Consider the following 16,768-nt stretch of genomic DNA (forward strand, 5'->3'; position numbering starts at 1 on the left):
GCCACGTATAGGATGCCACTAGGTACACTGAGTGTGTGCTAGTATAATGGCTTAGTTATAATTAGTTGGAGTGTGCAACGCAGGCAGACGTGCTGCAAATGTCTTGGCACTAGTGGGACTATAGCAAAGTCCAATATCCACGTATAGGATGCCACTAGGTTCACTGAGTGTGTGCTAGTATAATGGCTTAGTTATAATTAGTTGGAGTGTGCAACGCAGGCAGACGTGCTGCAAATGTCATGGCACTAGTGGGACTATAGCAAAGTCCAATAGCCACGTATAGGATGCCACTAGGTACACTGAGTGTGTGCTAGTATAATGGCTTATTTATAATTAGTTGGAGTGTGCAACGCAGGCAGACGTGCTGCAAATGTCTTGGCACTAGTGGGACTATAGCAAAGTCCAATATCCACGTATAGGATGCCACTAGGTTCACTGAGTGTGTGCTAGTATAATGGCTTAGTTATAATTAGTTGGAGTGTGCAACGCAGGCAGATGCGCTCTGCAAATGTCTTGGCACTAGTAGGACTATAGCAAAGTCCAATAGCCACGTATAGGATGCCACTAGGTACACTGAGTGTGTGCTAGTATAATGGCTTAGTTATAATTAGTTGGAGTGTGCAACGCAGGCAGACGTGCTGCAAATGTCTTGGCACTAGTGGGACTATAGCAAAGTCCAATAGCCACGTATAGGATGCCACTAGGTACACTGAGTGTGTGCTAGTATAATGGCTTAGTTATAATTAGTTGGAGTGTGCAACGCAGGCAGACGTGCTGCAAATGTCTTGGCACTAGTGGGACTATAGCAAAGTCCAATAGCCACGTATAGGATGCCACTAGGTACACTGAGTGTGTGCTAGTATAATGGCTTAGTTATAATTAGTTGGAGTGTGCAACGCAGGCAGACGTGCTGCAAATGTCTTGGCACTAGTGGGACTATAGCAAAGTCAATAGCCACGTATAGGATGCCACTAGGTACACTGAGTGTGTGCTAGTATAATGGCTTAGTTATAATTAGTTGGAGTGTGCAACGCAGGCAGACGCGCTCTGCAAATGTCTTGGCACTAGTGGGACTATAGCAAAGTCCAATAGCCACGTATAGGATGCCACTAGGTACACTGAGTGTGTGCTAGTATAATGGCTTAGTTATAATTAGTTGGAGTGTGCAACGCAGGCAGACGTGCTGCAAATGTCTTGGCACTAGTGGGACTATAGCAAAGTCCAATAGCCACGTATAGGATGCCACTAGGTACACTGAGTGTGTGCTAGTATAATGGCTTAGTTATAATTAGTTGGAGTGTGCAACGCAGGCAGACGTGCTGCAAATGTCTTGGCACTAGTGGGACTATAGCAAAGTCCAATATCCACGTATAGGATGCCACTAGGTTCACTGAGTGTGTGCTAGTATAATGGCTTAGTTATAATTAGTTGGAGTGTGCAACGCAGGCAGATGCGCTCTGCAAATGTCTTGGCACTAGTAGGACTATAGCAAAGTCCAATAGCCACGTATAGGATGCCACTAGGTACACTGAGTGTGTGCTAGTATAATGGCTTAGTTATAATTAGTTGGAGTGTGCAACGCAGGCAGACGTGCTGCAAATGTCTTGGCACTAGTGGGACTATAGCAAAGTCCAATAGCCACGTATAGGATGCCACTAGGTACACTGAGTGTGTGCTAGTATAATGGCTTAGTTATAATTAGTTGGAGTGTGCAACGCAGGCAGACGTGCTGCAAATGTCTTGGCACTAGTGGGACTATAGCAAAGTCCAATAGCCACGTATAGGATGCCACTAGGTACACTGAGTGTGTGCTAGTATAATGGCTTAGTTATAATTAGTTGGAGTGTGCAACGCAGGCAGATGTGCTCTGCAAATGTCTTGGCACTAGTGGGACTATAGCAAAGTCCAATAGCCACGTATAGGATGCCACTAGGTACACTGAGTGTGTGCTAGTATAATGGCTTAGTTATAATTAGTTGGAGTGTGCAACGCAGGCAGACGTGCTGCAAATGTCTTGGCACTAGTGGGACTATAGCAAAGTCCAATAGCCACGTATAGGATGCCACTAGGTACACTGAGTGTGTGCTAGTATAATGGCTTAGTTATAATTAGTTGGAGTGTGCAACGCAGGCAGACGTGCTGCAAATGTCTTGGCACTAGTGGGACTATAGCAAAGTCCAATAGCCACGTATAGGATGCCACTAGGTACACTGAGTGTGTGCTAGTATAATGGCTTAGTTATAATTAGTTGGAGTGTGCAACGCAGGCAGACGTGCTGCAAATGTCTTGGCACTAGTGGGACTATAGCAAAGTCCAATATCCACGTATAGGATGCCACTAGGTTCACTGAGTGTGTGCTAGTATAATGGCTTAGTTATAATTAGTTGGAGTGTGCAACGCAGGCAGATGCGCTCTGCAAATGTCTTGGCACTAGTAGGACTATAGCAAAGTCCAATAGCCACGTATAGGATGCCACTAGGTACACTGAGTGTTTGCTAGTATAATGGCTTAGTTATAATTAGTTGGAGTGTGCAACGCAGGCAGACGTGCTGCAAATGTCTTGGCACTAGTGGGACTATAGCAAAGTCTAATAGCCACGTATAGGATGCCACTAGGTACACTGAGTGTGTGCTAGTATAATGGCTTAGTTATAATTAGTTGTAGTGTGCAATGCAGGCAGACGTGCTCTGCAAATGTCTTGGCACTAGTGGGACTATAGCAAAGTCCAATAGCCACGTTTAGGATGCCACTAGGTACACTCAGTGTTTGCTAGTATAATGGCTTACTTAGAATGAGTTGGAGTGTGCAGAGGACAAGAGGGTACAGTGGCAGGATTGTGGTGCTCTGGGTAGAGGAATGGAAGCCTGCCTTTCTATTCCCTCCTAATGGTGAAATGCAGGTAGGAAATCCCTGACCTTAGCTACACAGACGCTGTTGCTGTTTGCAGGACCTGTCACCTATGGCTCTCTGACCCTGCCGGTACGAGCCCTTAAAAGGACTGCTAGAATCTGCTCTCCCTAAGCTGTCTAACGCTGTGTATGCAGCGCATACAGCTGTATCGGCTATAGGACTCAAGACGGAGCTGCGACACTGATGTCTGACACCAAAGACGCAGAAGGCAGATAATGGCGTTCGTGAAGAAAATGTCCGGTTTTATAATGCAGGGACATGTGACATGCAGATCCTATCACACATGCCGTTGCTTCTCTGGCTCAAAGTCCACTTAGGTGTGTGTGTGTCTGTGATTGGCTGACATGCTGGCCCGCCCCACAAGACGCGCGCGCTTAGGGAAGGAAGACAAGAAAAAAAAAAAAAAATGGCGATCGCCATTATAGAAACAGCAGTGATCTGAAGGCGCTGTTCACGCACACTATACACTGAAATGTGATAATAGTTTGATTCACAGAGTGACTTACACTATTACAGCAGAAACCAAGCTAGGATTTAGCTGTTTTTTGGCTGCTAGAACCGTTCTCGAACGTTTCTAGAACTATCGAGCTTTTGCAAAAAGCTCGAGTTCTAGTTCGATCTAGAACATGCCCCAAAATCACTCGAGCCGCGAACTGGAGAACCACGAACCACGAACCGCGCTCAACTCTAGTGTTTAGCTCACAGAGCATTGTCTACACTGGATACACTGTGTAATCAGGGGATGTATGATGCAGTGTAACATTTATTACTTTATCTTTCCCATCAGGGAACCTGCTACTTCCCCTCTGACTCCTGCATGCAGCACGCCTACAAGTGGCACAAGGACCTGTGCTGCCTCCTGCTCTCGTCTTACAGTGGACTCTCCGCATACTACGCCTCATTAATAAAACAAGTTCCAGACTTATCTCCTGCAGAATTGGGTAAGTGTGATCTAGACTAGATGATTTGCCATTTTCCTCTGTTCCTGAGATAGGGTTCCTTTTCCGTATTCTTTAAATCTAGCATTTTAGCCAATTGTGACACTTAACCGTTTTGCATGGGAATATTCTTGATGTTCACGCCCTATTGGCTAACAAGCCTAAATTTACATCCAGGAAAGATGGGTCCATATGTCAGGAACAGAGAGGTGCAGGAAGAAGAGAAAAACAATGCCGGATTCAGAAAAACACTAAGTAAAAAATGACATACCGTAGTTTTTGGTTTATAAGACGTACTGTATAATAAGACGCACCCAAAATTTTGAAGAAAAAAAAAAGTGAAGAAAAATGGGGTCCGTCTTATAATCCGGTGGTCTCTCTGGGGAGGCAGCGGTGGTGGAGCGGGGTCACAGAAGACAGGGGTGGTGGTGGAGCAGTGTGATACTGCAGGCAGTGTGGCGGGTGTCCCAGATGCTGTCCAAGTGTACAGGTGCGATGGATATCCCAGATGAGGTCAGTGGTGCGGGCTTCAAAGAAATTGTGCCTGGAGTCAGCAGCACATCCGCAGATTGAGCTATCGGCTCAATGACAAGCCAAGATCTCATCTGCGCATGCGCCACCTCTGGACACCATTTTCCTTAAGTACGCAGCTGGGAGTTCAATGGGCCAGAGGCCCATTGAAATGAGATCTTGAGCCGAGAGCTCCATCTGCGCACGCACCGAGTCCTGGTGCCATTATTTGAAGCCCTCACTGCCTGCAACCCGAGCAGCACAGCAACACAGCTGCTGCAGTCCCAGCAACACAACCACCGCAGCACAGCCACCGCAGCCCCAGCGACACAGCCACCGCAGCCCCAGCAACACAGCCACCGCAGCCCCGGCAATACAGCCACCGCAGCACAGCCACCGCAGCCCCAGCAACATAGCTGCTGCAGCCCCAGCAACACAGCCACCGCAGCACAGCCACCGTAGCCCCAGCAACACAGCCACCGCAGCCCCAGCAACAAAGCCGCTGCAGCCCCACCAACACAGCCACCGCAGCACAGCCACCGCAGCCCCAGCAACACAGTCGCTGCAGCCCCAGCAACACAGCAACCGTAGACCCAGCAACACAGCTGCTGCAGTCCCAGCAACACAACCACCGCAGCACAGCCACCGCAGCCTCAGCAACACAGCTGCTGCAGTCTCAGCAACACAACCACCGCAGCACAGCCACCACAGCCCCAGCAACACAGCCACCTCAGCCCCACCAACACAGCCACCTCAGCCCCACCAACACAGCAACCTCAGCCCCACCAACACAGCGCGCGCAGCCCCAGCACAGTGCCTGCAGCTGCAGCACAATGCTGCAGAATTGCCCCTGCTTCCTGTGACCCCTGCTCCACCGCCGCCGATATGCTACATTCAGATTTTAAGATGCACTCCTCCTTTTCTTCCCAAATTTTTGGGAGGAAAAGTGCGTCTTACAATCCTAATATACCGTATATGCGGAAAATGACTGGTCCTTATTATTTAATACATTAACATTCTTTGCAACCATATAGTACCTCTTTGAGGCATCGTACACCCCCCTAACAATGATGTTGTTAAAGAAGGGAATATTAAAAAAACAAACATTATTTGCAATGGAGAGGGTGAAATGTGCAGCAGATTTTCAGCCGAGAATACTCTGCATTGAATAAGTCCTGTGCTGAGGTAAATTAATGCAAAAAGCACTAAAATTACAATAAAACATGATATGCAATAAAGAAGGGAAAGTTGTCTCATTTACCTATTCATGCCAAATTTACCACAATCCATTCACCTTTTTGAAATCTATGGGGATAATTTGTACAACTTTGATCACTAAAAAATTCAAAAAACTTAATTCTAATTTTTCCAAATTAATTCTAAAGAACATGAAATATTGTTAAGGTATCTCATCAATATAATTTTTTTAATTTTTATTTTACCACTATTAGTTTTAGGCAGTTTGTCACCTTTGTCTAAAAATTGACAAAAGTGAATTATTCATGTTTCTGGAATCGAGCATGTAATTTACCTGCCAAAAGACTAGTTTGCATGACTGTTCTGTGAATGGGGCTTTTTGCAAATTTGCAAAAAAAGGGATGTAATTATATATTTTAAATATAATTATTATTATTTTTTTTTTTAGAGGAACTGGTTCCTGATAAGACTTTATCACAGCTCTGTAATGACCTTCAGGTGAGTGAGCAGCGATGGACGTACCCCGTCTACTGTATATTGTATGTCATACAAGGTGATTATTGGCTACTTTGAGGCTATACATTCGTGTAGCATCCTTATCAGGGCAACCAAATCAATTCAATGCAAATTAAATCAATTAGGAAGTGGTTAAAAAGACTAATGCCTGCAGAAACCATCAATATTAATGAGTGTGTCTGACAACCAAGCGTGAGCTCCTGTGTGTGGGAACGTTGGCTGAGATGGCTGTACACTGAATGATCGAAAACCATCCAATGTGTTTGGCAAACCTTATACTGACCTTTCTTTAGACCTCCCCATACTTGTCCTGCCCTACAATCCGCTCTTCTATCTTCTTTTTTCTTCCTATAAGGTCTTTCTTCAATAAGCCCCTCATTGAATCTGATCACATGGGGTGTGTCATGTGTAACGTGGCCCAGGTCGGTAGCCGCAGTCAAGTGATGCTGCAGTAACAGCCCAGCACTGTTCAGAAAATTAGGGGTCTAATGGAGTCTCCATTTCTGTGGAGGCTGCAGGCTGCTACTTTTAGGCTGGGAAGGACAAAATAACCATGGGCCCTTCCAGCCTGATAATACCAGCCCCCAACTGTCTGTTTTACCTTGTCTGGTTATCAAAACTAGGGTGGACTCCTGTCATGCTGGTGTACGGATAGAACAGGGGCTCCTAGGCTGACCCTAAGACTAGGGCCCCTTTTGCTGTCCCTTATCTTGAAGGTATGAAGCAAGGGAAGGATCCAGCTCAGACTCCAAGGATTTGAATAAAAAGCATTTCTTTATTTCATCTTGTTAAAAAGAATACATCCAAAAAAGGTATAAAAAACTATGCGTTTTGGCGGTACGACTTCATCAGGTTATGGTTGACCTGATTAAGGCATACGACCAAAGCGCGTAGTTTTTTTCATCTGCCATCTGTCAGTGTAAACAGCGGGTGTTATTATACCTTTTTTGGATATATTCTTTTAACAAGATGAAATAAAGAAATGCTTTTTATTAAAATCCTTGGAGTCTGACATGGATTCATCCCTTGATTGCTTCATGTGTATATACAGCTGGCTGCCGTGAACCGTGCTGGGACCGAGGATACTTATCTGGAGGAATTGTTCAGTCTGACTCCTACAGTGGTGAGCGGTTTGTCTGTTCAGTGTCTACAACTTACTGTATCTTGAAGGTAGGCTTGATGGTAGCCAGGTTCGAGCCTCCAATGTGGCCCTGTCTCCTGTACAAGCCCTAATACTACTTCAACCCACCCACGGAGCAGGCTGGAAACCCAGTAACCAAAGCCCCCCTGATTACAGACAAGGGTAAATGAAAACTTGTGCACACTGCTCTCAAACACAAACGAGGGACAATATGTGAACTGGGGAGTAAAAGGGGTAGGAAATAAATGCACATCTGGAGAACTCACACACCACACTGAACCACAACTTGTAGATCACCATACAACTGGATAACCACAAGAACCAGGAAGCAAAACCTATACCCGGCAAACAGCCCCAGAATCCAGAACCTTATAAAGGCTGCAGATGGTGGTCAGCAGCCCAAGTTGCCAGCAGCTGATCACAGGCCAGCAGAAATTAACTCCCACTGTACTGAAGAGCAATGAAGACAGAACCAGTCAATGCCCATGACAGGCAGTGCAACTAAAGAATAACCAGGCATTTTTTTGGACTCTGCAGTATGAACAGAGTCCGATGCCGCCATTACACCCAGCGAATGCAACGCAGAACATCGCACGATAAGCCCTTACATTTTTTTTTAAAATGATTTATTTCAATAATTAAAATAAAACAGCATGGGATCCGCTCTGTTTTTGATAACCAGCCAAGGTAAAGCAGACAGCTGAGGGTTGCAGCCTCCAGCTGTCTTCTTTACCTGCTATGGCTATCAAAAATAGGAGGGAGTCTACGTCATTTTTTTTATCTTTATTGTTCACAACAGTGTAAAGTCATCTTCGGCATGCAGAAAAGCTTGTTGATTGGCTGTGCTGCTGCCTTTCAACAAACTTTATTAACAAATGAACAGTACCCAAACACCCAAAAAAGTTTGTGTTAGAATCCAAGCCCTGGACACCCGGTGTCCGGTACGAACCCTGAACTTTACAGTTTGGGTTCTCTCATCCCTACGCCCAACTATGGAGTAATAATAGCGCGTTGAGCTATATGTAGAATAGTTGTTATGATCACATGGGTCTTTGATCTCCACCTTCTCCTGCCGGCTCAGCAGCAGCCTCCAGCCGTCTTCAGATCTTACCAAGTCTTTGCGTACCGTAGATTTGTAGTTGGTCACCCAGCGGCCCCTGGATGACTTCAATAGTCCACACACAGCTGGGCTCCTCTTCCTGCCGACTCTCTCATCTCTAATTCAGGATTCACACATTATCTCGCTCACTTGCTTTTCCTTTCAAAGAGACATTTACAGATGAAAGGAGACTCATCAGCAGATAACTACAGATGGACCTCTGCCCCTTTCCTGCTGGGTTTCCGGAAGCCTTTTTGATTTTAGCTCCATCAGTACACACTGTAGGTTACATTTAACAAGGTCTTATGAGATAATTGGGATCATGGTGATCATTGTTACCGTCCGCTTCATTAGCAATTATTCCTATGTTAAGGGTTAATAAATTAAAACTAGGGTTGTCCCTAGAGAAGAAAAATTGGTAAGGAGCACCCTCTCCCACCGAATAAAAATGTCGCGAAGTGTTAATTACAGTTTAGAAAACTCAGTCATATTCCATGGAGTTAAACAGGTGGTCCGATATCGGAAATGTCCGGTCTTTTTTTTGCTACATTATAAAATGCCTTACACTTCTTCCTATCCTAATTTTTTATACATATATATATATACAGTTAGGTCCAGAAATATTTGGACAGTGACACAATTTTGGCGAGTTGGGCTCTGCATGCCACCACATTGGATTTGAAATGAAACCTCTACAACAGAATTCAAGTGCAGATTGTAACGTTTAATTTGAAGGTTTGAACAATAATATCTGATAGAAATTGTAGGAATTGTCACATTTCTTTACAAACACTCCACATTTTAGGAGGTCAAAAGTAATTGGACAAATAAACCAAACCCAAAAAAAAATTTTTAGTTTCAATATTTTGTTGCGAATCCTTTGGAGGCAATCACTGCCTTAAGTCTGGAAGCCATGGACATCACCAAACGCTGGGTTTCCTCCTTCTTAATGCTTTGCCAGGCCTTTACAGCCGCAGCCTTCAGGTCTTGCTTGTTTGTGGGTCTTTCCGTCTTAAGTCTGGATTTGAGCAAGTGAAATGCATGCTCAATTGGGTTAAGATCTGGTGATTGACTTGGCCATTGCAGAATGTTCCACTTTTTTGCACTCATGAACTCCTGGGTAGCTTTGGCTGTATGCTTGGGGTCATTGTCCATCTGTACTATGAAGCGCCGTCCGATCAACTTTGCGGCATTTGGCTGAATCTGGGCTGAAAGTATATCCCGGTACACTTCAGAATTCATCCGGCTACTCTTGTCTGCTGTTATGTCATCAATAAACACAAGTGACCCAGTGCCATTGAAAGCCATGCATGCTCATGCCATCACGTTGCCTCCACCATGTTTTACAGAGGATGTGGTGTGCCTTGGATTATGTGCCGTTCCCTTTCTTCTCCAAACTTTTTTCTTCCCACCATTCTGGTACAGGTTGATCTTTGTCTCATCTGTCCATAGAATACTTTTCCAGAACTGAGCTGGCTTCATGAGGTGTTTTTCAGCAAATGTAACTCTGGCCTGTCTATTTTTGGAATTGATGAATGGTTTGCATCTAGATGTGAACCCTTTGTATTTACTTTCATGGAGTCTTCTCTTTACTGTTGACTTAGAGACAGATACACCTACTTCACTGAGAGTGTTCTGGACTTCAGTTGATGTTGTGAACGGGTTCTTCTTCACCAAAGAAAGTATGCGGCGATCATCCACCACTGTTGTCATCCGTGGACGCCCAGGCCTTTTTGAGTACCCAAGCTCACCAGTCAATTCTTTTTTTCTCAGAATGTACCCGACTGTTGATTTTGCTACTCCAAGCATGTCTGCTATCTCTCTGATGGATTTTTTCCTTTTTTTCAGCCTCAGGATGTTCTGCTTCACCTCAATTGAGAGTTTCTTAGACCGCATGTTGTCTGGTCACAGCAACAGCTTCCAAGTGCAAAACCGCACACCTGTAATCAACCCCAGACCTTTTAACTACTTCATTGATTACAGGTTAACGAGGGAGACGCCTTCAGAGTTAATTGCAGCCCTTAGAGTCCCTTGTCCAATTACTTTTGGTCCCTTGAAAAAGAGGAGGCTATGCATTACAGAGCTATGATTCCTAAACCCTTTCTCCGATTTGGATGTGAAAACTCTCATATTGCAGCTGGGAGTGTGCACATTCAGCCCATATTATATATATAATTGTATTTCTGAACATGTTTTTGTAAACAGCTAAAATAACAAAACTTGTGTCACTGTCCAAATATTTCTGGCCCTGACTGTATATATATATATATATATATATATATATATATAAAACGTGTGTGTGTTAATTTGTCTCTTCTTGTGATGTTTTGTTTGAGAAAAGCCTCATATGGGACATCACAGGAAGCTGGGGCTGCACTCACTTCCACGCAGCATCTACCACTCCGTTTTGATCAGGATGTCATTATTACGTGGTGCTGTGGTCACTTGCTATAGTGTCTTTAATAATCAGAAGACGTCTTTCGATCCATGACGCAAATAAAAGTTGTGGGAGAAGTGACTGCAGCACCGTAATGTTGCTTCTCTCTCTGCTGCCGCAGCATCGTACCTTGAAAGGAGATAGAGGCAGGGTCAGTGACACCAGCACTACCCCCTGATGTCATCATGTTTCAGTAGTGATGATAGATAACTGAGTGCAAATTCAGTCACTGCCGCCCGAATCTTCAGTCACCGCTGCCACAGTCACCGTTTCTGTCCCCGTTGCCTTGAGCACTGAAATAAGATGTTATCAGGGGTGGTGATAGAAGCAGGGTGAGTGACACCAGCACTACCACCTGATGTCATGCGGTTTCAGTAGTGATGATAGATAACTGAGTGCAAATTCTGTCACTGCTGCCCAAATCTTCAGTCACCGCTGCCACAGTCACCGTTTCTGTCCCCGTTGCCTTGAGCACTGAAATAAGATGTTATCAGGGGGTGGTGATAGAAACAGGGTGAGTGACACCAGCACTACCCCCTGATGTCATCCGGTTTCAGGAGTGGTGATGGAGAACTAGCTGCAAATTCCGTCACTGCCGCCTGCATCTTAATTCACCGTTGCCAAATTCACTGTTTCTGTCCCCGGTGCCTTGAACACTGCAATAAGATGTTATCAGGGGGTGGTGATAGAAGCAGGGTGAGTGACACCAGCACTACCCCCTGATGTCATCAGGAGTGTTTCAGGAGTGGTGATGGAGAACTAGCTGCAAATTCTGTCACTGCCACCTGCATCTTCAGTCACCGTTGCCAGAATCACCGTTTCTGTCCCCAGTATCATAGTATCATAGTATCATAGTTTTTAAGGTTGAAGGGAGACTCTAAGTCCATCTAGTTCAACCTGTAGCCTAACATGTTGATCCAGAGGAAGGCAAAAAAACCCCAATGTGGCAAACAAGTTCCAATGGGGAAAAAATTTCCTTCCTTCGTCCACATCCGGCAATCAGACTAGTTCCCTGGATCAATACCCTGTCATAAAATCTAATATACATAACTGGTAATATTACATTTTTCAAGAAAGGCGTCCAGGCTCTGCTTAAATGTTAGTAGTGAATCACTCATTACAACATCATGTGGCAGAGAGTTCCATAGTCTCACTGCTCGTACAGTAAAGAATCCTCGTCTGTGATTATGATTAAACCTTCTTTCCTCAAGACGTAGTGGATGCCCCCGTGTTCCAGTCGCAGGCCTTGGTGTAAAAAGATCTTTGGAAAGGTCTCTGTACTGTCCCCTCATATATTTATACATTGTGATTAGATCCCCCCTAAGCCTTCGTTTTTCCAAACTAAATAACCCCAAGTTTAATAACCTGTCTTGGTATTGCAGCCCACCCATTCCTCTAATAATCTTGGTGGCTCTTCTCTGCACCCTCTCTAGTTCAGCTATGTCCTTCTTATATATCGGTGACCAGAATTGTACACAGTATTCTAAGTGTGGTCGCACTAGTGACTTGTACAGAGGTAGAACTATATTTTTTTCATGAACACTTATACCTCTTTTAATACATCCCATTATTTTATTAGCCCTGGCAGCAGCTGCCTGACACTGTCCACTAAAGTGAAGTTTACCATCCACCAATACACCCAAGTCTTTTTCTGTGTCTGTTTTACCCAGTGTTCTACGATTAAGTACATAATCATAAATGTTATTTCCTCTACCCAAGTGCATGACCTTACATTTATCTACATTAAACTTCAATTGCCACTTCTCAGCCCAATCCTCCAATTTACATAAATCTCCCTGTAATATAAAATTATCCTCCTCTGTATTGATTACCCTGCAGAGTTTAGTATCATCTGCAAATATTGAAATTCTACTCCGCATGCCCCCAACAAGGTCATTTATAAATATGTTGAAAAGAAGTGGGCCCAATACTGACCCCTGTGGTACCCCACTATGAACTGAGACCCAGTCCGAGTACGTACCATTAATAACCACCCTTTGTTTCCTATCACTTAGCCAGTTTTTAACCCAGTTACACATATTTTCCCCTATCCCCATTATTCTCATTTTATGTACCAACCTTTTGTGTGGCACCGTATCAAAAGCTTTTGAAAAGTCCATATACACAACATCCACTGCATTTCCCTGGTCCAGACTTGAACTTCCAGTGCCTTGAGCACTTAAATAAGATGTCATCCGGGGGTGGTGATAGAAGCAGGGTAAGTGATAGCAACACAGCCTAACAGCTTCTATTACAATCTTCGAACGAATCATCATCAAGAGGCGGTGTTAGAAGAAGGGTGAGTGACTTTCACACAAACTCACCCTGCTTCTATCACCGTCCCCGATGAAGTCTCTACGTCTCCTTTCACAGTTAGAAGCAGTTGTATGTACAGAAGAAAAGTGCTGGCACCTTGGTCACTTCTTCCACACCTTCTATTAGTGCCATGGATCCACGACACCTCCGAGGATGGTGATGAAATGACTGCATCGTTGCCCCATGATGATAACCTGTTTCTGGACGGTTTATAGACCCTGTGCAAAGTGAGGGCAGCTCAGCCTCCTGATGATGACTACTCTCAAACGAAACATCACAGAAAGTGAAGGGAAGGAAAAACACATCTACGGATTAGTAGGATAGGGTGACAAGTAGGGTATTTTAGAATAAAATGGTTATTGCTGACAAGTTTGGATTGTTCGAAGTAGAAAGCCTTTTTTAGATGACCATGCGGGATCCAAATTATATTTTTAACTTTGACGGAAAACATTACAATCCCGGGTATCACCTCTATATAGATGCAGGATCTGGTCATAATAGTCACAGCACACCTCTTTCCCCTTCCTGTCCAATCTTTGCACAGATCACAGAGCAGAATATTTTCGACTGCTTTCTCATTCATTAGTTTAGCCAATGGGGACTTCAGTAGATTGGCGGCTTACGGAGTCCATTGACCTGGTTCCAGACATTTTGAAGACCCAATTGTAAAAACTGAGAGTTATTTGCAAAAAAAAATGAAAAAGGGTAACAGCGCCACTTTTGGCCTCTGGTCATTTTTGGTATTGCAGCTTAGCATTATTTACCTGCATGAGGCTGAGCTGCAACAGTGGAAATGGCCCAAAAAAGCAGGGGGTTTTTTTCAATCCTTTTTATAGGAGTTGCCTTGTAAGCAAGATAAAGGATAAGTGGTGATATATTTTATAAAAAAAAAACAAAAAAAACCCAAATGTAACTATTTTTAATATTTTGAACGCCCCTATGAGATTTGGCCCAATTGGGGGTCAGGCTGCTGAAATTCCCAGAGATCCAAAAAACTGGGATTCTCAAAGTTACTTGTGTAAATGAAGCAATAGTGAGCATGTGCAACCACGAATTGTAGGTTCCTTCACCCGTCAGTGATTCCGATATGTTTGACGTCCGTTTTCATACGTACCGGAGACACGGACATACGCAGACCCATTATAATCAATGGGTCTGTGCACTCATTAGTGGTTTCACAAGGACTGTGTGTCCATATGGAGCACATGCATGTCCGATGTGCACCGCATGGAGACAAGTCCATTTTTTTTCCGGCAGCACTGATGTCACACGAACCACACAGTTATGTGATCCATGTGACATGTACCGGAGAAAACACATGCCTTTGAAATAACATGATTTTTTATACTCACCTGTCTTCAGCGCTGCTGTTTTTGGTGCTGCTGTCACTTGCTTCTGGGTCCCACTCATTATGCTCATGAATATTCACTGCACCGAGGAGCCGGAAGTAGCAGCATCTGAGTCTGAGTGCCAGGGACAGGTGAGTATAGAAGTTCCTGCTGTCCGTGTGCTATCTGTGATAGAGCACACAGACAACACATGCGTGCCAAAATCGCGGCACACCGATGGGCCACACGCACCTTCAACATGGCCGTGCAAAACATGTGTGAAGAGGGCCTTATAGACAGTGAACACATTTTCCTTATAGATGCATAAATATTTTTTTTTCCTTTTTTGTATTTTTTGTATTTTTAAACAATAATATTTTTTTCACAGTAATTTTTTTTTTAACTATTTTTAATAGAGATGTCTGGGAGCAATACCTTTTATAAGATATTTTGGGTGGGGAGCTCACATGACCGGAAAACAACAGCTCTAGTATTTTGTATGTTTAGTTTTTTTTTACAGTGTTCACTGTTTGTTGGTTTTTAAGCAAATGTAACTATTTTTAATATTTTAAAGGATTTGCACTTGGATCACTTGTGATCACTTGGTTGGCAGGAATCGGTGGGGGTCCTGCTATTGAGACCTCTGAAGGTTAAGGGCTCATGCGCACGTTGCGTAATTGCATGCAGTTACACTGCGTATTGCACTGCAGTGTAAATGCATGCGTCCTGCGTCCCCTGCACAGTCTATGTAGATTGTGCATGACACGTGCGCACGATGCTTTTATGAACGCAGCGATTTGGGTGCTACATTTTTTACCCAAATACGTGCATTCATAAAAGCAGCATGTCAATTATTCCGTGCGCTATGGATGCAGCTCCCGCTCTGTCTATGGTGGGGGCAGCAGCCAGAGCGCAGGAAATCGGCTTTTTTCTACATCCTTTATGCAGTGTTTCTGCATTGATTTGAAACGCACATGTGCTGTCAAATCGCTGCAGAATATTCAGCAGTTACGTGCGCACGAGCCCTAACTGTGTAATTGGAGCGGTTGTGAGCATGTGCAGCCATTACTCATACAGACAGTTGGTAAGCCAGAGGCTGCACATGCTCACTGCAGCTTCATTCACAAACGAGTCTTTGAGACCTCTGTGCTTGTAAACAATGGTCGAACGAACTGATCACCTACTGTATACTGTGGACAGTTGATGTACCGTAGGTTGTTTATGGGATAACCCCTATAAAGACAAAGGGCAGATGCCACACATGTAAAGGTTTTTTTGTATATATATATTTTATTAGATTAAAGAAATTCTAAATTTTGTCAAATTAAAAAAATGAAATGAATAAAACTATATAGATATATATATTTATTTTATTTTTTATTTTGTTTATATATATATATATATATATAAATAAAAAAAATAAAAAAATAAAATTATATATATATATATATACAAAAAGTTATATTGTTATATATTATTAATTTTATATATATATATATATATATATATATATATATATATATATATATTCATATCTATCTATAATATTATAGATATTTATTTATATTTATTAATATGTATTTATATATTTATTTATATTTATTATGTTTATTTTATTTATATTATACTGTATATAATAATATATTATAGTTATATTTATTTATATATTTATATATTTTATATATATTTTACATTTATATATATATATATATATATATATATATATCTATCTATATCTATATCTATATATATATATATATATACATATATATATATATATATAAATATATATATTATTTTTTTTTTACAAAATATCATCTAGCTGGCATATGCCTCTAACTGGCGAGATCAGCACCCCCACCTATCACTGCTGTTCATCTTTTACCTGCCGCTGTCAATCACTGCAATCTATCTCAGACGTTAGTTTGGCCATCGATCGGTCCTTCTGGGATACAATGAGTTGCAATGACATCCGTTGGATGGCTGAACACCCCTCATCTCTCATGATATCTCCAGTGATGACTGGCCTGTGGCTGGGCATCATAGGAGGCTATCATTTTTACTGCATACAGCAAAACTGTGGGGTTGCAGTTTGTAATAAAACGGGACTAGGGGAGACTAGCAAAGTAAAAAGTAGAAAAAAATAGTTTGTAGAATGCTAAAAAAATATATAAAAATTTGAATCCTCCCTATTCTCCAGTTAACAATAGACAAATTAAAAAAAGAAAGAAAAAAATAATAAAAAAATATAATAGAAAAATAAAAAAGAGAAAAAAAATACATATATTTGTTATCACTGCATTCAGAAAAGTTTGATCTATCAAAATATAAAACTGAGCCAATCAGTAAATGCTGTAAAGCGGAAACAAACCAAAA

The 16,768-nt window shown here is 42.7% G+C and overlaps 1 protein-coding gene across 2 annotated transcripts in view; it reads left to right on the plus strand.

Moving 5' to 3' along the window:
- The window catches only part of FAM135B (family with sequence similarity 135 member B), a 307,425-nt gene that overhangs the window by 239,297 nt on the left and 51,360 nt on the right, over positions 1-16,768 (plus strand). For both annotated transcript variants that reach the window (XM_075352841.1, XM_075352842.1), the window contains exons 8-9: positions 3,698-3,851; positions 6,004-6,053. In XM_075352841.1, coding sequence (XP_075208956.1) covers positions 3,698-3,851; positions 6,004-6,053 — 204 coding nt within the window. The remainder of the gene's footprint in view (positions 1-3,697; positions 3,852-6,003; positions 6,054-16,768) is intronic.

This window comes from Anomaloglossus baeobatrachus, chromosome 6 (assembly GCF_048569485.1).
Source record: "Anomaloglossus baeobatrachus isolate aAnoBae1 chromosome 6, aAnoBae1.hap1, whole genome shotgun sequence".
In the NCBI taxonomy this organism is placed as follows: Eukaryota; Metazoa; Chordata; class Amphibia; order Anura; family Aromobatidae; genus Anomaloglossus; species Anomaloglossus baeobatrachus.